This window comes from Ctenocephalides felis, unplaced genomic scaffold (assembly GCF_003426905.1).
Source record: "Ctenocephalides felis isolate EL2017-DRISC unplaced genomic scaffold, ASM342690v1 CF-g0.4_SCAFFOLD_01170, whole genome shotgun sequence".
Taxonomy (NCBI): domain Eukaryota; kingdom Metazoa; phylum Arthropoda; class Insecta; order Siphonaptera; family Pulicidae; genus Ctenocephalides; species Ctenocephalides felis.
Genome location: NW_020537324.1, coordinates 61376801 through 61402154, shown reverse-complemented (window position 1 = coordinate 61402154; position 25354 = coordinate 61376801). Strand labels below are relative to the sequence as shown.

At 28.8% G+C, this 25354-nt stretch overlaps 4 protein-coding genes and 1 non-coding gene across 6 annotated transcripts in view; 2 read left to right on the top strand and 3 right to left on the bottom strand.

Moving 5' to 3' along the window:
• Positions 1-9015: 9015 nt before the first annotated feature.
• Positions 9016-11169, bottom strand: LOC113366545 (mucolipin-3-like). Of its 2 annotated transcripts, XM_026608171.1 has the most exons (2): positions 10296-11169; positions 9851-10020 (listed from the first exon to the last, which is right to left on the bottom strand). In XM_026608171.1, exons 1-2 carry the CDS (start codon positions 11034-11036, stop codon positions 9985-9987), a joined length of 777 nt encoding a protein of 258 aa, XP_026463956.1. In that variant the 5' UTR covers positions 11037-11169; the 3' UTR covers positions 9851-9984. The 2 variants fall into 2 exon arrangements, with proteins under 2 accessions (XP_026463955.1, XP_026463956.1); XM_026608170.1 differs by having other exon boundaries at positions 9016-11169.
• Positions 11170-11292: 123 nt separating this feature from the next.
• Positions 11293-12181, top strand: LOC113366552 (aprataxin-like). The gene is made up of 3 exons (XM_026608179.1): positions 11293-11614; positions 11674-11899; positions 11971-12181. Exons 1-3 carry the CDS (start codon positions 11435-11437, stop codon positions 12156-12158), a joined length of 594 nt encoding a protein of 197 aa, XP_026463964.1. The 5' UTR covers positions 11293-11434; the 3' UTR covers positions 12159-12181.
• Positions 12182-13209: 1028 nt separating this feature from the next.
• LOC113366548 (cytoplasmic protein NCK1) overlaps positions 13210-25354 on the top strand; it is a 56276-nt gene continuing 44131 nt past the window's right edge. The window contains exon 1 of the mRNA XM_026608173.1: positions 13210-13228. The gene's annotated coding sequence lies outside the window, so the exon portion shown is untranslated. The remainder of the gene's footprint in view (positions 13229-25354) is intronic.
• Positions 15018-24097, bottom strand: LOC113367479 (equilibrative nucleoside transporter 4-like). The gene is made up of 10 exons (XM_026609085.1): positions 23904-24097; positions 22018-22172; positions 21482-21685; positions 20755-20978; positions 20516-20599; positions 20233-20434; positions 17550-17737; positions 17266-17389; positions 17059-17175; positions 15018-15313 (listed from the first exon to the last, which is right to left on the bottom strand). Exons 1-10 carry the CDS (start codon positions 24095-24097, stop codon positions 15018-15020), a joined length of 1788 nt encoding a protein of 595 aa, XP_026464870.1.
• On the bottom strand, positions 18755-18827 carry Trnar-ucu. Its single transcript has one exon. It is a non-coding gene; the product is annotated as a tRNA-Arg (tRNA).

The following is a 25354-nucleotide window of genomic DNA, read 5'->3' as shown; positions in this document are numbered from 1 at the left end:
ATCTCTCTAATGCAGTGGTCGGGGAACTTTTGGAACCGTTACCCCAAAATGTTTTTGTGCAACCGCTCATTACCCCACAAAAAAAAATAACTAAAAGAGCCTATAATTGGAATCTATTTGCAACAAATTTTTGTATAACCTGCCATAACCCGCAGATTAACGGTTTGCTACATTGTTCGTTACTTCTAAACTTTGAAAAAGGCTGAAACAAAGGGTTTGAAAAAAACAATAAGTGAAAATTATATTCATTATAAATAAATATATTTTTCATGAAAATCCTACTAACACATGAATAAACTAGTGGTGTATGGTATCATGCGTTAAGGCAAATTGCTGGAACTTTACGCACCGTGACGAAATTTTCGAGGAATTTTAAATGTTTCCAATTAGATTATTATAAATACTGTAACATTGTATAACATTTATAAGATATATATAAGCTGAATCACAAAATTAAAAAAAAATATTTATTCGAAGAATATAAGTGAGCTTTAGGACTATAGCCAGAATCACAATTAAAATCTGAATTATTTTCGATATGCAAAGAAATATTTTTTGAAATATTTTTCTTTCCCAAAAGTAATTGTTTTGTCAACATAAACAGCAAGTTTTTTTAATCATTCCAATCAGATGCTTAGTTCGCTCAAAAACTGCCATTTTTGTACATTTAGCTCTGCATCTTCGAAATGGACATGCCTTTGGCACATGCCTTCATTTTTAAGAGTCTATACTCAATTTAAAATATTTTCGCGTGAGAGCCACCTTACTTCTGTATAATAAAGAAGGTAAGTCTCAGCTTCACCACGCAAAATATTTAGTTTGTTTTAATGCAAAAACTTCACATTTTTTGCTAATGCAGAGATTCTTTTCGGTAGTAGGTTTTACTGAAGCTGATTTAGTGCTTTGCAAATATATACTTTTTACCCCCAAAAATTCCACTTTTACCCCATTTGGGGTAATTTACCCCGGTTCCCCGACCACTGCTCTAATGATTTATTATTTGGATCTGCTTTTTAGCGGAGCATATATATTATATAAATACTAAATTACCCGACAAACCGTTATCCTATACCCACGTCTTCAATTCAAAAGTTCCAATTTTTTTAATGGACCGTCCTATACTTTTTGATATCCTATTTAATGCCCTTCCTTTGTGATTTCTTTATGGTCTAAGCATAAGCAGTATAAGAAATTCAGAAAAAATAATATAGTATCTGCGGTAAAAGAACAATATTACACTTGATTTTTCCACACAACATAATTGCTTCAATAATTTAGTTTATAATTTTCATAATTTTGTACGATACATTCATTGCCCTTTAGCAATTACAATTTATAAAATACATTTTTTTTACTAATAATTTAATAAACATTATTGTTTATGTTCAAATCTTAGGTGAATTGATTTGTAAAATCTATTTCGCTTGATTACTCTTCAATCTAAGATCAACTTGCTAAATATTTGTTGAATGCATCATATAGATTACCATGTGATCATATTACTGAATTGAATAGGATTTGAACCTTTTATTTCGTTGCACAATGCGATGAACATTACTTTAGGAAAAGTGTTGAGGAAGCGATCACGTGAGTGATTTCCAAGGATTTTTGGAATTCCCCCCCCCCTTGGTGATACATGGTGTGATTTAAAATCACCTCTCCATCATGTGCATTTTAAGTACCTAGACAAAATCGTAAAATATTTGTTTATTTTTAATTTTGAATTTTTTTCTAAATAGAAGTAAAAAATAATTACATCTGATATCTTACTAGACTCTTCTCTCCCTCACGTGAAACTTTGTGATTTTTTGTCAAACCCTTTCTCCCCCTTTAATGCTCACTTGATTAATAGAAGCCCCCTGAATATCAATTCGTTTTATAATTACATTAATTTTTGTAGGCCTATTATATTTTCGAAATTTGTCTTAGTTAGACCATGAACCTCATGACTACTCTATGTCTCATTAAATTCGTCGATAAAATAACAATTGGCGGACCCATTAATCTGTCCCGAAATACGTAACACAATTTTATACTGACATTTTTTTAACAGTTTTTGAATTTGAAAAAATGATTTTTTAAATTCAATTCAATTTTTTTGCGAAAACGTTGACGAAAACTTTTCCACTTATGTGCTAATTACAAAGAAACCGCTGGGCCGATCTTGGCGTAAAACTAATCAATGTGAGCCCTTATAGAGTTTCATTAATTGGCTTTTGAATTGTTGCAAATTAAGCGGAAGTTTTAAAGAAAACTTCGACGAAAGATCAAAATTTGGCTCACACGCATACATACCTTTTTTAGTTTTGATGTCAAACGCTTCAGAATGACTACAAAACATACTTAGCAAATCGGTTTTTTTGGCAAAAATATAAACTTCACCTTCGGGAAGTTAAAAGTGCAAGTAAGCTGAATTGAAATTTGTTTATTAGAGTATGAAACATCTCCGGAACCAATTGTGTGCACGTCCTATTCGTGATATGAATTTAATTCAATATAAACCTTGATTGTGACTTCCTTTTGCAGTGATCTTGAGGCATTTTCGATTATATCTTATAACTAATTAAGAAATAACACATGACATTCAGCAACATCTAAGAATCTCTTGTTATGCAAAAACTAATTGTTTGCTATATTGCTTCTTATTAGATGTCTGCAAAACTGTGATGTTTTTTTCATGCAAAATTTATTTTTTTGCAAATAAGTTAATTTATTCATGGAACTTCGTTTTGCTATGATTAAAAAGAATTAAATGCATTCGAAGCAGACTTATTATTCTTTGTATATTTATTTTTACTTGAAGAAAATCAAACTTTATTGTAGAAATTAAATCACCATTAACAATTTTGAAACTTTGATGCAAAGTAGTAAAAAAAATTCAAGAATTGAAACAAATCTTGAATGAAATTTTAAATTGAATTTTATCATGCATTATGTTGCATTTCAGCAATTTATGTTTTATATAAACTAAAGTGAAATTTAAAAGTCCCCGTAGTTATGGATTTTATAACAATTCAACGAAAATGTGTGGATTGGTCTTGCAAACAGGTACACAAAAATGTGCAAATTGAAAATTCAACAAATAATATTATTGCAATCAAAAATGATAAATGATAATAAGAAACCCTTGCAAAAATTTCGTACATATTTACAATGCACACACATATTATATTATTATTGATATTTATGCAGCCAATGCTTGACGCATTTTTATAAAAAAAATAAACAGTATAATTATTAATTATATTTTATAAGCTAAAATTTGTATATATTTTTTATTCCTTTAAATAACAATCAAGATACTGCTAGCAATGACGTTAATAATATAGAACATTGAATAAATACAGTAATAAAAAAAAATATTTTTTAAAAATAAATTAATATATATACACCAGGAAAAAATCTTCGAAATATAAAAATTAATTGAGAACAGAGTTGTTGTCAAAAAATAGTTTCAAAATATGCTATATTTTGAAGCACTTCTCTTGTATATATTATTCTATTTATTGCACATATCATTTCGTTGTTACTGCATTTATTTAATTTTTTATATTATTATATTTCAGCTGAATGATGACACACATTTAGTACCGAAACCAATATAAATAAATAGTTATATTGTTTAACTATTATTTTGTTTCTGCATTGGCTGCAGAAATATGAATAATAAATATCAACTTCTAAAAAACTATCAAGAAATATGTATCCTTCTATCGTATTTTTTGATAATCCATCATCGTCATTTAATTTTTAATTTTGTTGTATGAATATCCATCCAAGTCTAATCTTTACTATAAAAGAACATAAACAGAAAATTATCAGAATTTAAATTAGACGAATAAAAAACCGGCTTGTAATTCCACATAATCGCGCTTCGCAATTTAATGAAATCTTTCTTGTAAACATTATTAGTATGCATTACAATTTTTATTGCACTTTGCGAGGGCTTTACCGTCAATTATTACGTTTTAGCAATAAAGATATTAAATTTTAGGAATTTATTTTAATGAATTTGATTCGGTATAAAACAAGGTATCATCACTTTTTCGAACACACTTTGTGCGATAATTTAAGATATATTTAGAGCTAGCATGAATTTATACTATGTATCTTGATTCAGATTAAGTAATTTTTGAAATATTTGTATTTTAAAAATTTATATAAAACACTTTATCTGACATTATTAACGTAGAAATATAAATTGTCACATGTTTTTTAAAATTGCGATTTAAAATAAAATATAGGCACTTTTAAAATTGAATTTCGTGGCTTATAGTGACCTATGTTGGTATACTTTAGAAATATAAGCATATAGGCTCAAAAAACATTCCAATGATTTTGACAATAAGTAAAATTTTGTAACTACTAGTAATTTGTTTTGAAACACAATACCATAATACTGATAAGAAGTTTATTGCCCACCTTGACTAGCTTGATATCAAGCAGTGATGTTATAAGATTGCAATTATATTGACATTTTTGAAAAAAAATTTCTTTGAAAAAATTAGATTTTTGAGAAACTATAAACTTTTGACAAAGTTATTGAAAAATAATTCTAGTTAATAAACCTTGCATACAGGTTTTATGATACAAATCCTAAAATTTACTAATAAACTTTTTTTATTGACTTTTTAATGATGTTTATAGGCAGCAACTCAGACGGTTGTCCTATCTCTATGTGCTGAATTTATTATACCAATTTCTGTAATACAAATTTTAGACAAATTTTTATTTATGCAGCAATTTCGAGTATGAGCTATTATTACTTGGAAACATATTGCTATAATATATTTTCGAGTGAAAACAGAAACTACTGCTGCTTGACATCAGGCTGTCCGAGATGGGTATCAAACTGAAACCTCTGATTCAAAATTCATAGCTCTAACTACTAAACAACGGGAAAGCAACTAGTATAACATACAAATATTGCTTTTGACGAAAGAAAATCTTACCGTAGTTTTCCACATTTGCCTGACTCCAAGATAAGCTTCTGTATTTTATTTTTTGAAATCCTACCACGCACTACATTATTTTTTTACTGTTCAAAAATATTTATATAAATTGAACAATACTTTATTTATTTACAAATAAAAAATAATTGCAAGTTATGAAGCAAATATAAAAATCGTAATTCCAACGTTATCTGGACCGATAACATTGAATTACGTCCGAGTTTTGAAATATATATCAACTAATCACATTCAATCAATATATTTAATTGATAAAAAAATACTGGTCGAATCAAATTGCGGTCGGTAAGGGTTTGTTATATATACAAGTTCTACAATTATTTTATATTTGAGTTTACAAAGTCACTGACCACTACAAATTGACATAATTTCTCCTTATTTAACAATTTCTTTATTTCTCAATTGTTCTTTGTGCGGACGAATATAGATTAATTAGTAATTTCATGCGTAAAATTTATTCCAAAATTACGTTTATTTATGGAGATACTATTCGGAATGTGATAAATAAAATTGAAGGTTACTAAAAAATATTCTTCTTGACACAACATCGCGATGATATAAGAACGTAGCGTAGAAATCTAATTTGTAATCGTTATTAGTTTTGGTATTTTTATTTGAAAATAAGTACTTCTAAGTTTAGATTTTTAATTACTTTACTTAATCCAGTCAGTTTATTTTCTTGTACCACGATCTTGTATTTGCATATAGCAATTCAGAACTTTATATTTTGCAAACTATTACGCTGTGTTTGTTGCAGGCAACCCAGTGGTTCAACAGTCTATTTTTGATTAAATTATGTAATAAGATATATTTTTAATAGTGAATGATCGCATATTTAATATAACTAGAGAAAATTTAAATTTGGCGTACTTTGCGCTTGAATCCAAGACTTGCTTTTGTATTATATTTTTCTATGAAGTTATACTACCATGTATCGCATTCTTTCTTATTTTTCAGATATATTTTAATATTATCAAAAATGCATCTTTTATTTACAAAAAATTTATATTACAAATTGTGATACAATTAATAAATATCATAATTCCAACGTTATCTGAACTGATAACATTGAATTATGTAGGAGTTTTGAAATACATATAAATTAATCAATGCTCAATCAATATTTTCAATTTATAAAAAAAAACAAAGTATCAGGACTATCCAAATAGTTGATGGTGAGAGTTTATCTTGTATAAATATTCTCGACAGAAATTATTTAAGTCTTTAATTATCATGCAGAAAATTTTCTTAATTGGAAAATTTGTCGCTTTTTTTTAAATTTCTCTTTTTTTGCCATTTAACCCTCAATTTTGACCTGGCATTTGTGTTCATCAGTAAAACACATGTAGTTGCACCTCCAATGCAGTCAACTTTTTTGTGGATCTGTGTTGCTCTTATATTGATCTCTTATTTGCAATATATTTTATTTCGATTATTACTGATCCCTAAATTGCATTCCACATCTTTTCGATTATTTGAAATGTTCAATTAATATTTGTAATTTATAAAAAGAAACAAAAATATCAGGACGATTCAAATAGTTGATGGTGAGAGTTTATTTTTTATAAAAGTTTTCTACAGAAATTATAAGATTTTAATTATCATGCAGAAAAATTTCTAAATCGGAAAATTTGTCGTTTTTTTTCGTTATTTGCCCTTTAACCCTCAATTTTGACCTACGATTTGTATTCATCACTAAAACATATGTCGCACACCCAATGCAGTCAACTTTTTATGTGGTATTCTATTGCTATTATAATGATCTCTTATTTGCCATATATTTTATTTCGATTATCAGTGATCCCTAATTTGCACTCCATATTTTTCTATTATTTGATAATTAAAATCATTAGTTTTAATTTAGTCGGTTCCAGATGCGGCCCTTACCTTGGACAACCTAATATTCAGCACCAGTAATATGTATTTATTTTCTCTTGGAAATATAGATCTATCTATATATATATAGATCTAAATATTTCCAGGTGAAAATACCACATCCTCTGCATAAAATTGAAATGATATTAATCGGTATTAGATGATTTGTAATCAAATTGTTAGATTGCCTTCTAAAAGGCACATTCTATAAGGAGAATTACTTTTTCTAAAGAAAAAGTTCATCACAAGTTCGTGAAACTGTTGTGTTGTAAACTATAAACAGAAATGACATCATATGAATCTTTTTTTTTCATAATTTGTAACTGTTTAATTACCAATTAGTCGTTTATATTACATTACATTACATTATAGATAAGTATATAAAATTATCACAACCAATTCTGTTCTTTTTCAAACGGTTTATATCCAGGCGTAATATTTGTAAAATATTTAGCTGTAAACATGTAAATTTTTATATTTAGTGATGGAAATTTCGTTAGAAAAATATTATAGATAATTTTTTTTTGAAAAATTCAAATAATTAATGTTCTTACCTAGTACTTAATCTCGAAAGGGCAAACCATTGGTCAACAAATCTTTTATATGAATATACACGCGATTTTTATTTGAGATTATATTTGAGATCTATAACCTCAAGTAGAATTATATCATACTGCTTGATATCGAGTTGACTAAGATTGGGATCGAATCCGGAACTAGTTTGTGCTAGCCCATGCTCTTTATCGACGGGCTACCACGTACATGAGGTAGATTTTTAAAAACAAAAAAAATCATTTATTCTTCAATTCATTCAAAAATTCATTTTTCTGGCCGAAGTGTAATGAGTTGCTAGTACAAACTAGTTTTATATATTTATATAATTTGCTGACTGGAAACAACATATTTGTATTTATTCAAACAAATATGAAATATTTGTTTGAATTTATTAGACGTTAATTAATTGATTTAATGTAATATTCTTCAGTTTTATGCTACAATAAGATTAAAGTTCAAATTAATAGAATGCAGTAGAATGATATCTGTCTGACGTGAAAAAATTCCCACGATCAGGAATTTTATTTATATTAAATAATTATGATTATTTTTCTATCTAACAATGCCGCGTTATAATATACTTAAGAAATAGTTGTAGATTACACAATATATTCTTGTTTACATTTTTATTGAAAGTATTCGAATTGATGAAAAAAATACCCACACAAATATATAATATTTTTTTTATTTACTTATAAAATGTTCGAGATGATTTTGTTCGTTTGATTTGATATTCTTCATTGAGATATGAGAACCTTGACATAAATGATAAGAATACCCATTTTCAATTATTTATTAATTATTAGCTATATATTTGATATAATTGAGAGTAGAAACCAATAAAGGCTACTGAATAAAAATTTATTTAACTTATTTTCCGTATTTTTCATATTTAACATAGATACAACTATTTTATATTTTTATAGCTGTGAAGAATAGTTTTAATATACGTTTACGATACTTTACAACATCAATAATAAACTTTACGACTTTAATTATTTTATTACGCCAAATAGTTACGTTTCAAATAGTAACTAAGTTTTGAATAAATCAGTAATGTTTTTTATAAAATAACTGTGAATAGTACTATTCACCAAGTTTAATATATGTATATTTGAAATATATTAATAAAAAAAATATTTTTGATTTCTTAACATGAATATAATAAAAAATAATAAATGTAACTATTGTTTAATATAATTTTTATATATTTTCCACAATTTTATGATATAATACAACATTTGATAAATACAATATAATTAAAAATTTATTTGAATAAAAATATAATACATAATAAAAGTTTTACAACTAGTTAAAGCTCTCTCTATCATACAACTATTTGTTGGTCTCATAACACGAATATTTATATTCCAGGAATGAAGTTGGACTGATTAAGTTCTAAATTTGTCTTGTAATATTTTTAATTTATAATTGCTGCATTTATTATTGATAATCAGCCTTTGATTTATACACCTAAATAATTCAAATTGCTTGATGATTATATTTGTGAAACTTATTGTAAATATTTTAATTTTCTTCGCTATCATACATATACGTATATAACAACTTTACAACATGGTTTTATCTTTATCATAAATACTATTAAAATAATGCAATAAATAATTGCATTTGGCAAGTTGTCATAAACCTTATAAAACAATTATTATTTAACAACGATCTATAATAAATCTTTGTTATTTATGACCTTCAGAAAGAATCTTATATACAATAGTAATAAAGATAAATCTTAAACAGATTCTTTTTTAATTTAACTATTTATACACAAATTCCACCTAGAGCTGGTGTTGACGTTTTGGGCCTATCAAGTATATTATATGGTCTTTTAAACCTCATATTACAACAACAAACTTTTTCCATGAGTTCTCCTAAAGACCCTGAACTATCTGATCTATATATCCCAGAAGTTAAATCATCAACAGAAGCAACACCAATAAATGTTTGTAAATCATTTTTAGGAAAACCGTCTTTGTAATATTTTTTGATGGTGTCATATGCATCCATGATTACTGATATGAATAAACTGAGTATTACATAAATGTAAAGACTTATAAATGCATATAGATATATACGACTGTACCACCATAACAATTTTGATTTACTAGACATTGTAGAAAATGTAGCAAACATATCATCTCCGTTCACCAAAGAAAATAAGCATTCAGAAGTTGTAGCTAATGACCTGAATTTTATATGGTAAGGTCCTAATATAAGCCAGCCTGCAAATGTAAATCCGGCGTATATTAAGAGTGCACATAAAAGGAATCTAAAGATTTTAGGTGCTGCTTTTTTTAGAGTTAAAATAACAACATTGTACGTTTTGAAAAATCCAAGATATCTTAGCACACCAAACCAAACTAGCAAGTTTCCTGTTCCCAACAACACGCTGCATATGTTCCACTGATCCCCAACAGTTTGTTTTCGCTCAATTTGTTCTTTGATAGCTGATCCAGCTATTATTAGAATATCATTAACAATTATCATTAAATACCACATATTTAGAAATTCTAAGCGACCTTCAATGCTCAGCTCTCTATTATAAAAGTTTTTAAAAAAATCCATGGTTTTAAATTTTAATTGCTGTGCCCTGAATATTGCTCTGCTGCAAAGAATAAATGATATTGAGCAAATCATAATAACAAAAATATTCAGAATACTCCGTAAAATTGAGTCTATCTGATTATGTATTACATACTCAACATCACCTTTACAGGTCAAACGTATAGGCTCTGCATCTAATGATAGCAAAATTTGCCCATCATGATCATGGTTATCAAAAATTATGTTAATATCAAACTGATAACAATCTGGAGCAGTAATAGGACCTGCTGCTTTAAAATTTACTGTTTTTACAGAAAAGCTTAAAGTCGCTCTTACCAGTGCAGAAAAATTTATATCTATATCCTGAGACATCAAGTAATTCCTGGTTGATGATCCTTCACTTGCAGCCAGATCATCGTCATGAATATTTATGCAAGTCACATCTATTTCGGAATTAAATACATAACTTTCATTGAATCCAAAAATAGTTCCCTCCCTGTATCGATGCAAACACAATTTTGTTGCTGTTGCACTATTGTCTTCTGTTGGATATGAATATGAACCAATAGCATTTGATAAATTGGAATATCCTTTAATAGCAAAATCCAAAGTTTCATAAAAATCATCTATTTCATATACTGCGAGGGGACCTTCACCAGGAGGATAAGCTGTTACTTCCATTGAAGTCTCCCAACCTCGTAGAAACAAGTGTGAGAATGTGACTCGATTGTCATATGTGTAATTAACGTGATTATATCGCGAATGAGCAAATAAACACAACTGCATAGTGACTAGTATAATTTTAATGACTTGCACTACAAATTTATAAGGAAATCTTCTTTTGGCATACCACTTTTCAATCGGATTCATGAAAAAAAATTGAAGTTTACGCCGCATTCTTTCTTCTGATAATGAAGATAAAGATTGTGTTGTGCTATACACTGTAGGTGTAGTAAATTGGGTATCATTTTGGTGAACATCACAATTTTCTTCTTTCAAACATGGTGAAAAGGGAATCACCTCTTCATCACTTTCACAGCATGAATTTTGTTCTAGAAGTGAAGATGCACTATCCATTTTTTGGATTAAAATATTTATTAACTTGGTTGAAATTTATTGCGCGTTAATTTAGATATTGTCACATAATTATCTTGTGTGCCTTTTTACACAGCTGATCATTTTTATTTTGACAGCTACTTTGTCAGACCAATCATGTTGATAGTTGACAATGAAATATAACATGGCGACATCTATTGTACAGTAGTACAAATTAATGTATCACGTGCAAATTGTAAATAACTATTGTACAATATGTCACAAAGTCGATAGATATTTACCGGGATGCATTGGTATATTACTAATGCATTAATATAGTTAATTTTAAAAATGTTTGACATTTAAATAGAGTAAATTGTCCTGGAGTTTATTTTAGAAAGTTACACAATTTATTCCGATTTTTCGACTCAAAGCAAACAATGGTGAATTCAACTAACTCTGTTATCAAAGTTAAATGGCGTAATGATTTGAACTTTTATATTACACCTCAAGACATCTTGTATGAGGACGATAATGCGAAAGTTATTAGAGACAAATATCCTAAAGCTAAACATCATTATTTAATTCTGCCACTATCACCGATCGCTTCTATATATGATGTATGCAAGAACCTATTTATCTTATTGTATCTAATAATAATCATATTAATTTATTTTAGTTGAACTCATCACACATTGAATTGCTATGCAATTTACATAAGACAGCAAATCGTATCATTACAATGACAAATTTACCAAGAGAGTATTTTAAAGTAGGATACCATGCACTTCCTTCAATGACGCCAATACATTTACATGTCATATCGAAAGATTTTATATCTGACAGCCTGAAAACTAAAATTCACTGGAATAGTTATAACACAGACTTTTTCATATTCTCTGAAGGTAAGTATTCGCAGATCATATCATCTAAATTACTTTACTTATAAATGTTGAAATCTTGTTTACTTTTTCAGATGCAATTAAAATTCTTACAGAAAAGGGAACATTATCAAGTTTGAAAAACATAAATGCAGATATAGTAAAAAAAGTAGATCTGAAATGTAACACATGTCAAGAAATATTTCCTACAATGCCATCATTAAAACGTCATCTTTTACAACATCAATATCTTTATACAGAAAGTAACTCTGTTACATCATAGAAGTGTAATTGTTTTTATGAATGATTGACTACGTACATATATATTTTAATTTTTAATCATAAACCATACATCGTGTAACTATTTACATTTGGTGAAGTTTTTTGATAGTTGCTAAGTTGAAAATAATATAATTTATATAATATTATTGATATTTTTAATAGGTTTTTGTATGTTTTTTTACCAATATATTATTTATTTATTATCATTATGTTATTTTAATTTATGCATTATTTCATTATTTCATTTTTATTTTTTCAGACTTTTGAAGCAGATTTAATTTATTGTTAGGTGCATAAATTGTATTATAAAATAAGTTTCATAAATATTATACATTTGTGTAAGATTAAAATTATTAACACTTGCGGGCTTGTGATAAAATACTTGTAAACAAATCATCAGAATTGTTCTTAGATTCTATTCTTGAAAACGTTTATGTGTGATTATAAATACTTGATACCATTATCAAGTTTATATTTAATTGAATTAATTATTAATATTAAATTTCAAATAGCTTTATTAAATAATTTATTGATCTTTTGTCTGTATTAAAGATCTGATACCTATAAATAATATGTTTTCAGCATTGAAAATTTTGTGGTAATAATTAGTTTTTATAATAATGAATAATAATATAAAATAAATAATAAAATAATAAATTTGAATAATTAATTTAGTTATATTTATTATAATAATTAAATTTAAATAATGAATAAAATTTTTTTTTGTTACGTTTGCCACCTGATTTTAAATGACCAAGTTAATGTTAGTTTAGTGTTGCACTTGCAGTAACTGCTGCACGCGGGAATCTAGTAAGAAGTAAACAACGTCGAAAGAAGGTTGGAAGTAAAAGATAAAGTTCAATCTAATCTAATGTTTATACAACTGTGATTTGTGTTTTAAATTTGATTAAATTGCATTATGTACAAGTTATATAGACAACACATCGAAATTGTTAATGTGAAAGTTTCTTTTAATGACTATTTTAAGTTAGGTTCAGGTTCAGTGTGTATCATGACATTTTGTATTTAAATTGTGAAATGTGATAGCTGGAAAAAGGAAATCCTGTTGCGGTAAGTTTAATTTTAATTACTATGTATTGACTATTAATAAATTTATTGATCTTGCTTTGGACTAAAGTATGAAAATTCAACGTGTTTCTCATTTTCACGATACATGTACATCCACTCGTCTCGAAATGTTAATCCTTAAATGATATTTTTAAAAGAGCCTATTAGGATGGACTCTTAATAATTTCTTAAAAGTGGAAACATTAGATTATTATTTATATCTGTTACATATATTCATTTACTGAGTAGTATACATTTTTCGGCTTTGCTGTCATTTATTACGATGTCGCATACAAAAATGCGGGAAGTTTTCAAATACAAGCGGCCATTTTAAATAAAAAAACATCTTTATTTCGCACTTCGAACAATTTATTTTGTTTTTATAACATATATAAGAATTTTAAATGGTAAATTTTTACAGAAATATATATTTATCAATATATCTATCAAATATATAACGTAATACATGGATTTCCTTAATTTTAAAAAAATACAGTAACAAATTTATATTATCACAATAAAATTATGGTATTTTTTTGACAATAAAGATACAAATTTTCAAAATTACAAATACAAGTTTGACGTAGGAAAATTATATTTTCTCAATTACATATTCATACTTTTTTAACAGTCTTGAACTATTTTGGTTTTATTACTGCATTCGATTATATGTAGAAGCATTTTGTGTGTTGGGAAATAGTATTGATTGTTGTTTATTATTGTAGTTTATAAATTAATTAATTATTTGTTTCACATTTTAAATTAATTAATATCGTTAGGTTGAGAATTATCAACACCTAGATATTAATTTCCGAAAGCATCTAAAACTGTTCAATAATGAAATGGTATTTACCATATCACAAATCTCATATTATAAATAATGTGGAAGAATTAATCAATTATAATAAATTATAAAACATTTATTAAAATTGATATTCTGTGCACAAATGGTCATTTCACAAAATTCTCGACAAAACAAGCAGATATCAATATTATAACATAAAACGTCAAATTAGATGATCAGATGATTAGGTGCATTTGCACAACTTTTCTCAAAGATATAAGAAATTCATTGCTTTCTTTCCAAAGTGCAATTAGAATGATCTAACACATTTGTTAAATATTGTATGTATTTTTACTTAAAATAATCATTGTCTAAGTACTGATTTAAATTTATCATCATTGTATCAGTATACTGAGTTTGAATGAATGGAAACAATCAGAAGATTTAGCTCACAGTTTATATTAGACATAGAAAAAAACTGCTCAAAAAATCAATTTAACAGCTTAGCTTTGCCTTTCTCGATTTAAGTAACCCAGAACTAAAATATCCAAAATAATTCTGTGAAAGTAACGACTTTCGGGTAATAATATCACTATAGTTTACTCAGGGTGTGCACCGACATAACACATTAAATATTCCATACATATTGTCTGAATACCTAAAAGATAACGCGTGTAATAAGATGGATAACAAAGATAATCTTCATGAAATTACTAAAATCATACTAAAATTACATTTTATTCTAAAAATGTACACCCAGTTATGCGGGTCTTTGACTATCTGCACCATTTATCCTAGCAATTAGTCGAGTGGACAGCTTCATAATTTGCAATCCCTTGATGTTATGCATACCTGCTACCCCAACTGGTGCTAGTTTTATGTATTTTGGAAGTATTCAAATTAAATAAACTATTAATAGCAAATGTACTTCAATATCCATCTCAGTATATAAGTACACTTACACCTTCAATATTTAATAGATTTTTCTTATATAAATTCATCAGCGTATCAGGTAAAATTTGTGTCAGCATCAAAGAGAGTCGCATTGATCAAAGCTGTTGTAGCGCTTACTGTTGTTGTAGAAAATTCGGTTGTCGCCAGAGTAGACGTTGGTACGAATAAAATTGACATCAAAGTTGAAAATGCAGTCGTGGTGATGTTAATTTGGGGGGCATCCGTGGGCTTAAAAGGCGGTATCACCGGGCACGGGTTGGTCAATTGAGGACCCAGCAGGGAGTGAAGTAGATAAGCGACCAGCGAACCACCGGTTAAACCTATGTTGTAGGACAGCGTCATGATGTTACCTTTAATAAAAAATAAGGGTTACATTTTATATTGCGAGTAACCTAATTATTTAACCAGTTAAATGTGGCGCCAAAGGTGCGTCGTCAGAATTGTCTAATGAGGAGGGTACTCGTAAATCACTGTATGGTTAATGATGTACTAATAAGTTTGTAGATTTTTCGAATTAATTCAGAGTACACTGATGAAGACAAGTTCAATTGCTTCAACGAGCAATATAAACCTGATATTTAATTTGAAAAATTTTAGTAGGAATAGAAAGATATCAGTCTATAGAAAAATCCTTATTTTGAAGAGAATATTCAATCAATGTCAGTTTGAAATGAAAACTGTTAAAAACTGCCTACAAAGAGAATTTTAAGAAGTTCTTGTAGTCATCTGTGAAATTCTATTGGGTTGTTCGAAAAGTAACTTCGTTTTTTATAGATATTTTGATACGTAAGTTTCGTACAATAAACAAATACTTCAATTATTATGTATTGGCAGTTTTGATCGAACATTTTTTGTCTTATTTCTGGTATTAGCACAATTTGGAGAACATAATTTTTTTTGTCATTATTTAAAAAAAAAACTGATCAAAGTGCTTTTTGGTATGCTGATTTGAGGTAAAGGTTTTACCGCCTAAAAATTATTTTAGTGGCTGGAACAAATAATGATCCGATGATGGCAGGTCTGAAGAATATGATAAACGTGTCATTGAGTCCCATTCAAGCTACAAAAGCTTTTGGCGATTGACTAAACTTATATGAGGTCTTGCGTCCTTTTGATGCAGGACTATACCTTGCTTGTGGGTTTATTCTGACCTTTTCTATTGAAGTATATCATTTAGTTTATCCAGTTGATGACATAAGACATTCAAATTAACCGTTATGTTATACTGGAAAAGTTGAAAAATGAACAACTCCTTTAAAATCTTACCAAACATACATACATAACATTTTTCTGTCAAATTTCGGCTTTGCACTTGTCTTGAGCAGTATCTTCTTTTCTGTTTCATGGGCAATTGCGTGTATTGCATTCTTTACATTTCATTTGAAATTCCTAGTGACAATTCGCTTTAAAACCTGATAATTTTCAAGACTTTTCAGAGGCGAATCGCTAACGCCAGTGCGATGGCACACGTTTCTTTCTTGATAACCATACATTGAGTTTTGAGGAAAATCCCAGACCTTTTCAGTGGTCATGAACTGTTAAATTTGATAAATTTTTACTCAATGGAATCTCATGTATTGTTATTTGTCGGTTTGCTTCCACTAATGCCTTTCTCGCGTCTTTGTTAGCTTCAACCGTACTTCTTGGACTTGGTGCATATTGGACATCAAAATACCAAGAATGAAATTTAGCAAACCAATTTTGCCACTGCCGTACTATCAACACGTCATTTCCGTGCATATCGATCAATTTAATTTTGACTTAAACAGTTTTTTTACCTTTTCTATAGCAAAAGAGTAAAATATGTCGAAAATACTGCTTAATTCTTTTCGTATTCAAAGTGGCACCATCCAAAAACTACTGCATGTAATAGATTAGAATTTTTTACACACAAGTCTTAAAATATAAGTTTTCAAATCATATAATAATTATAGGGTTTAAGTGTGATGTTAGGTTCAAAAAAATATAGTTAAATTCTGGTGGTAAAAAACGAAGTGACTTTCCGAACAACCTTATATAATAACTATATTTGACCTATGTTTTCTTATCCAATAATTAGTTTCAATATGCAACTAGTATATTCTTCAATGCATACCTGTGATTTCCCTGAACTCTTGAGGAACTCTTTGTGGCGCCTGTATCATTGGAACAGATCCTACCATGCCATTAGTGATTCCTAATAACGACGAGAGTATTAAAGAGTACTCTTCCGCTATAAAAAAATAAGAAATTTAAAAGTCGAATATTATAAATGTACATTTATTATAGTATGTATTTCATTTAAAAAAATGCATGTTATTACCGGCTAGTATAGGATGCGCTCTTGGGGATGCGCACAGTATAAACAGTGGCACTAAAAGCATTCGTAAAGCTGATACCATAATCAGTTGCCGCCTCGACCACTCGTAAGGGATAGATGCCAAAATCTGTAATTGCCAAATAAAATTAATAATTCAATTTGGCGCCAATATGATTGTTTGTAAAAGCTACTAGTATTTTGGGTAAACATTAAAACAATGAAATAAAAATAAGAAGTTAAACTAACACACATACACATACTAATATAAATTCTTGATCTATATTTACCTTTCCTATTAGATCCGATAGATTAAATACAGTCATTAGCATTACAGGCATCCACGATCCCAATCGGCAACTAACTATTTCAGTTTCTATTCCTGGATATAAGCATAAAGTGACAAAATATGCTAATGATATTGTCACCATATAAGGATAAACGCAGCCGGCTACTCGCCATCTTATACTTATTGCACCTGAAAAAAAAATCAAATAAATATTATGTGGGTTTCATACTTCCATAAAATTCAGTACAATTGTTCTCAACTCAGTTCAGGACAATTGTTCTCAACTCAGTTCAGGATTTCCCGAAGATGAAACGTACATAGTTCCGAAACGTTGACATAAAATGACTTTTTTTCCTTCCCGTAGGGTAGTTATAGTATAGAAAATCGAAAATGAAAATTTTTGCATATCTCCCCGTTTTGAACCTTTTTGAACCAAAATGTTCATCTTAGAAAAAATGGATGTGTGTGTGTGTTTTGTGTGTTCACATTGTTTCGTTTACGTTTTTGGGCGCACGGATCAACTGATTTCAACGGTTCAAAAAACATTCGATTCCTATTGATAGGGAGATGTGATGATTAGTTTTTGGCAAGGGCAGGTCCAACCGTTAGGGAGATCCGCAGCAAAGAGTGCAGAAAATAGAAATCGAGGTTTTAGGGAAATCCAAAAAACATTCAATTTGTAATGATTGGGTGAACATGTGTTTAGTTTTGGAGATACCGAGCTAATTGTGCAAAAAATGATAGTTTTTGAAAGAACCGAGCATCCGATTTGAATGTTTCAAAACACTTTCTGCTTATTTTGACAAAATAATTGCTTTTGCAAAAAAAAATATTTCAAATTTAATTCTGTTTCTATAATTCTTATAAATATTATACAATGTTTTGGTATTTATAATAACCTATTTGAAAACATTTAATATTCCTCGAACATTTCTTTACGGTTCGGGAAGTTCCAGCAATTTGCCTCAAGGCACGATGCCATACACATCTAATTTTTTTAGCATTTGGTTTTTTATTATTAATGGATTCCTTGTTCGAAACGCAAAACAATATAGAATTATATGAGCAACGTTATGATTATGACTTCAAACTCTTTTAAAGTGGCAAATCTACTTTTATTTCTAAAAAATAAGTAGAACAAATAATTTTAAAAACATGTGCTGAAAAATAAAATTGAAATTTGAAAATATTATTAAAAAAATTCAACATCCCTTGTGGGGATCGAACCCACGACCTTTGGATTAGAAGTCCAACGCGCTATCCGCTGCGCCAAAGGGACTATGGTGGGGGCATCTAAATTTTGCTTCTTTCAGTATATCCGTACAAGTTATATGAAATAATTACAGTTATTTGGATGTGTTTATCGCAATAAGTATTCATTTGTTTTATTATGCTTCGAACACATATTTGTATTAAAATTTAATAAATATTTGAAAATCGATATGATTCATTTGAATTGCATTGTGATAGACTCATATTACAGTTCTTTTATTATGTCGCGTATGTACTTTTATAAATTTGAAGTATTTCAACTTGTATAATCGACATCAATAAAAACTGAGTTTAGCAACTGTCAACATTGTGGCAAAGCCCATTATTATTTCAAAATTTAAGAAAATATTATTATTAAATCACTTTTCGTGAGTTCGTAATATTTTAAGATGTTTGTTAAGACCATGAAGTGTATCTTTAAAGTTTTATCAAAAACTTTGAAACAAAAGCGATCTATCTCTACTAACTAATCAGCACGATTCCCAACTAATATCGTTCGTACAGTTTTTGAATTTTCAAAATCGGTTTAGAATTTTTATTTTGTTTCACTAAAACTAAGTTGATCATACGTCCAGGTTTGGTCAGGACAGTCCCGGATTTCACCTTGTGTCCCGGGTTTTCTAAACGTATAGGTCTTAATTGATTCTTCGCTCTTACTTGATAATAAAATTACAACTACCCAGCAAATATCTGAAAATATTATGTACAACTAGCAAGCTTATGAAAAAGGCGGGTTAAAATAGCCTCTCACATTCATAATTTTGAACTGTCTTCTTTTAATTTTACGAAAAATTATGAAAATGAACGATTTGACTGCCTGAAATAACGCAAATGAATGTGTTAATTATTTTTAAATAAGTATGGAAAAAATTGAAGAAATTTTTATAATAAGTTTAAAAGCTGCAAAAACAAACAGATCTAAAAATATAAGATAAAATATAACATATAGTCGAATAATAAAATTCTAAGTCAGTAATTCTGATTTTAAAAAAATACTCATTTAAAGAAGGCGGATTTTTATTGAATTCTTAAACAGTATTTGTTACTTTAAAATCATATTAATTTTTTTAGCAATAGCGTCCCGGTTTTGACTTGAAAAAATATGGTCACCTTACTAAAATGCGAAATAAATATTTTTGCCCTTTCCTGCTTGTTGTAAAGAAACGGCTCGGCAGATAGTTTCGCAAAGCTAATGAACGCGGGTCCTTATCAAGCTCCATCAAATTCTTTTAAATATTTGAAATCAATGCAACCGTTTTTGAGAAAACGCCGACAAAAAATAAATCTTCGGGTTTGCACAATTTTTTTCAATTACAGTGCCAAACAAAATCTATTGTAGTCAAGTGACTTTTAAATTGAACAAATTTTATTGTTTGTTAATAAAAATGGTATTGCTGAATTATTCAACTCACGTTTGATGCCGCCACATCTGGACGCCCCACGTATCACTACGTCTTCTACCTTGAAAGCCTTAGTATTACTTCTGCGCGTTTCAAAACCAGTCGGCGATCTTCCATCATTTGTAGTAGCACCTACCGCACTAAGGTCATAAGCATTATTGCTAAGATCATACACTGGATTAGAAAAACTAAAGGATGTATATTTATTAGTAGTCTGGTTTGTAGTTGTTTGTAGAACAGGCGGTGTATTTAGTGGTTCATCCACAAAACCATTTGCATCTTCACTTTGACTCACACCAGCAGCTGTCGATACTGGTGGAGGGCTTGTTTGGATTTTTAGGACTCCATAACGTATGTGATCTTGATCGCCGTTTTCCATCTACAAAGGAATTGTAGGAATCATTAATTTCATGATTTATTTTTTTTTAATTCATTTTTGTTATACAAACACCATAACCAAAAAGGTTTTCCAATTCAAATATGAAAATATATTTAGTTTTTGAATTAAAATGGAATAACTTTTATATTTCTTACCAGTCCCATGTCCTCATTCGGCTCCAAAACGATTCTTGATCTCTCTTGACATAGACTTATATAAAAATTAACAAAAGCCGTGTCTTTTATCACTTGATATAATAAGCAACTGATGCCAACTAACATTATAGAAAGAAGAAAGAATATTATTGTATTTTGACGTTCATCTGACAACAGCAGCTTAGTGAAAATTCTGTTCAGCGACACCCAAAATCCTGCTGCACCTGTAATCGATATAATTCATAATATTTTATCGAATTGAATACTTTAATTTTGTATAAATTAGAAATTGAAATATAATAATGAAGTCTTCGAGCGAATTTAAGTCGATGACGCGTCGTTATACTAATGATGACCATTGCATGTGCCATCGATTTGCTATTTTACATATACTTGAGAGTGTAACACTAATGTGTATAGTAAACTTTGCTTAAAGCTACATAAGGATACGAGCCACGAAAATAAAAATTGAAAATTGAATGTCTAAAAATATAATCCTTCAGCCATTTCTCGAAACGGGAAGTTTTACGGATTGAATGGAATGGTTATTTTATTGTTAGTACTATATTTTCTCTACTGGGATGGAGTAGATCGTTGTATAGTATGTCTAAGTACTTCCGCGGTGTTACTCTTCAAACAGCAATAACAAAACAGATATATTATGGCCATCTTTAAGCAATTTGTTTTTAAAATCCAATATGTATCTATAACTCTAAATATAACTTACTTTCACCAGCCATGACTGCCTGTGTATAGCGACTGGGTAGCATGCTGGTGAATCCATAAAGACTACTTTGTTGCACTGTGCAACCCACTGCAACAATTGCCACTGCTGATAGATTGACAGCATATGACATTGATTCGCTGAAGACTTCCCAACCGATCTCACAAAATGCCACAAATAACAATGTCAGCAGTGAGAGGATGTACCCTTAATAGAAAAAACATTATAGATACTCCACCATTTGAAAAATTAGAAATTTGTGTAATGCCTGTATTATCATACTATTGCAATCAATTAAGTTTTCTCAAATATTCGATTGATAATCTCATACACAATCATTAAGTCCAAAAACTACAACTATACATTGTTTTTCACAAAACTTATTAAATATGATGACATATGAGAATGAGCGCATTGGCGCTTATTTTAAGTTGATATTTTCTACTACTCTATCATTTATCAATTAAAGTTTATTGCATTGATTCAAAACATTTAAGCTCTAGCAAATAGTTGTTTATACTAAATTTTATCCAACTTACCGAAAGTAATCCTCGTATTGAGAGAGCACGTTTCCACTAAAATATTGTTAACTAGCACCGCACAAAATGCTACAACTATATACACTATTGACATATCAAAAACTACTGTACTGTCCGGATATCGAGCAGAAAAATAATCAGCCGCCATAATAAAACTGAAATAAAAAAATCTTATTATATTTCTATTCCTCTAGTTGGTCTCACATTTTATTATTGATTATCTGTCTATGTTGGCTATTATCTAATGAATATCAGTCTTATATCGTAACAGAAACATAATCGAATAAAGAATAAATAATAGTTTAATAATTATTCTAACAAAAGCAATTATTGTATATACTTAAAATAAAAATTCGATTATTTATGATTATCTAATTTTGTTTGGTACTGCATATTTATATTATTGGCTGAGTGATGTAATTTTGTTTTCATTGTTAATAATCAAGACGGAGAACTAATAATAAAATTTAATAGCATACGTGATTTTATAATCTACATTTTATATTATTATCAAAATTATAATTTTTTATGTTATTAATATAACTGCATATGTTCGGTAAGATCGCAATTGTGCAAATATACTCATATAGCATAAAACAAGCAAATTTTATCAAATTTTAGAATCAACATACAGATACATATCTGAGATATAAAGACTCTTTCGTAAAATTAGATAAGTAAAATTTAATTAAATTAGATACAGTGGTAACTCGTCTTACGAGTGACCCGACTTAAGAGTGTTTCGAGATATGAGCCGCCAAAAGACAGATTCGTTGCTTTGAGATACGAGCTTTGAGCGAGTAAGAATTTTTTAAAAGATCGTTAACCTCATAATGAAAATATGAAAAATTTCATCAGATGTAGCAATGATTTTTTACTATAAGAAATATTTTGGCTGTTTTACGATAAATTTATTATATATTCATATTAATTGTGTAGTAACTACGCGAATATATCAAGGATTATTTTTAACATTTGAAACTATACATTAATAGTGATTGTACGGTTATATATGTTGAGTTCGCTTCTTTTGGTTTTTGTACATTTACAAAATATTATGCACTTTTACAAACGTGGGTTCAAGGAAAGTGCCATGTATCTTGAATTAAAATGTGAAATTATTGAAAAATATGAGGATGACGAGGATGTACCACCACAGATATGGACTGTGTTCAAACTGGAGTTGATAAAGGGTATAAATCCAGCTTAGAGCCTTACAATAATTTATAAGCAGCTTTCTGAGCTTTAAAAGTTTGTGGGTAAAAATCGCTCTGAAAAAGTTGCGACAGTTCGAACATGAGATTTGTTCAACGAAACATGTCTAACTCATTTTCGCAATATCATGTCTGGACAGGGAAAAACAATAATTTAATTAATATATAGTAAATTTATTTTTATTATTCAAAAAACTTAACAGAAACCACAGTGTTGGAACGAATTAATAGCATTTTAATGTATTTATATGAAAAAAGTGCTTCGACATACGAGCGTGGTTACGGGACGAATTGAACTCGTATGTTGAAGTACCACTGCATACCTCAATTTCTTGTAGATCGGGAGATCCCTTATTCTCGAAACGTGGAAAATATTTATATAAGGAAAATTATATAAATATTTTTTTAAAAAAAAAAGAAGGATTAATGTTCAGAAAAATAAGATCATAAATAATATCAGTCATCCATACTCTCCGATGTATTTATCTTTTGACGCTTTTATCATTTTTTTATAAAACTATAATTAATAAATCAAGGGAACTTATAACTTTTCAGCAAAATTTAAGCAGTTTTCTTTCAATCTATGTAACTATATTATGTATATTATTAACAATAATTTTATTCTTCATCTAATTCATATATTTTTGATCCTATTACCAACTGTTTTCGTACCTATTATAGGGCAATAAAAACCCAACACCCGCCAAGACCAATGCGAAGTATATGCCATTGTGCTTATCAACTGGCGGTGTAATATTTGCATCTCGAAAGCAATTTTGTCCACTATTATTGTGCTTCCTTCTATGAGTTTTCAGTTGGACATATGCCGTATTTAAACTGTCGGCGTCGCCATTCACAGAACCCATGTTGATAAATATTTAATAAACTATATAATCAAACAGACAACAAAAATACATTAATCACTTCTATTTTACATCACAGAATTTTTAGTCTTCAATGGTTAACATTCTTTATTCTTTATTGTTTGGTCATTTTAATATTTTCTGGTCATTTCATGTCTTTATGATGTACAGTTTTACAATGATATAAATTGAAGACAAAACTGTATTGATTCCGGAATACGCATGCGCTCGGAGATACACCCCATTGTGAATTTATGTCGTATTGAAATATGACCACCATTAGCAATTTAAAAATAACTAATGCCGCATATGTGAAAACTAATTTATGTTTTCGAATTTGACTTGAATTGCATAATATTTTGCACAAAAAGTCACATAAATAAAAAATGATATTTTGTTTCAATCAACGCAGAAAAGAATAATAGTGTGTATGGCATCGTGCATTAAGGCAAATTTCTGGAACTGCCAGTACCAATTTTTTTTTTTAAATTAAATTTCCTTTTTTAATCATTGATTTTTGAGGAATTTTAAATTTTTGAAAAAAATGACTTGAAAAATAAAACTTATTTTTTTTAAATATTTTGGAAATATTGAACTTTTTTTTTCAAAGCAATCGCACTGCTTTACCTGCATAGAGATGACATATCGAAGCGCGTAAGCGCCGCGTCGCGGTCTAACGCACAAACGATGTTACGGAACCCATAGAAATGTAAACAAAATTGATAATATAACTATTAAAATCTCTATAAAATATCTTATAATTAGATAGAAAGATATAGATCTCGGAAACCGCTAGACCTGCCTTCTCAAACATTTAATCAGTTCTTCATCTTAAAGTAAAAAATCGTAAAATAAGAATAATTAAAATCAGACACTCCGTTCTCTTAAAAACTAAGTTACCGTTTTTCTATTATCAAGATGGGACAGACATTTTCGTTCATTTGGTGGCACCTACTAAAATTGGTTAAAAGATCTAACAATATTCTACCATTTTACGGATAACAATTAAGTACAACTTTTATCTTTTCATACCACTCAAATGTAAATGCATAAATATTAATAGAATTACTTCCATTGATATTTAGGTGACGCCGTAATTTTGCGCCTAAAACAGGAAAGAGTTGCTCTCACTATGGCCGTGTGCGTCACAGGCGAGGCTTGGCGCGTGATCTTGTACCAGTGTGCCCCCATGCCCCTTTCACTTGTATTTTGAAATAAAAAGATTTATACACGCTTAATTAATGAGTGTTAAATAGAGTG

Excerpts from the sequence above, each read along its gene's own strand:
- LOC113366545 (XM_026608170.1), bottom strand. The coding sequence starts at position 11,036 with ATGGATAGTGCATCTTCACTTCTAGAACAAAATTCATGCTGTGAAAGT.
- LOC113366552 (XM_026608179.1), top strand. The coding sequence starts at position 11,435 with ATGGTGAATTCAACTAACTCTGTTATCAAAGTTAAATGGCGTAATGAT. Across the intron at positions 11,615-11,673 it reads CGATCGCTTCTATATATGAT|TTGAACTCATCACACATTGA; the intron begins GTATGCAAGAAC and ends AATTTATTTTAG. Across the intron at positions 11,900-11,970 it reads CTTTTTCATATTCTCTGAAG|ATGCAATTAAAATTCTTACA; the intron begins GTAAGTATTCGC and ends TTACTTTTTCAG.
- LOC113367479 (XM_026609085.1), bottom strand. The coding sequence starts at position 24,097 with ATGGGTTCTGTGAATGGCGACGCCGACAGTTTAAATACGGCATATGTC. Across the intron at positions 21,686-22,017 it reads CAATACGAGGATTACTTTCG|GGTACATCCTCTCACTGCTG; the intron begins GTAAGTTGGATA and ends TTTTCTATTAAG. Across the intron at positions 20,435-20,515 it reads CAGTATCGACAGCTGCTGGT|ACTACTAATAAATATACATC; the intron begins GTGAGTCAAAGT and ends ACTACAAACCAG.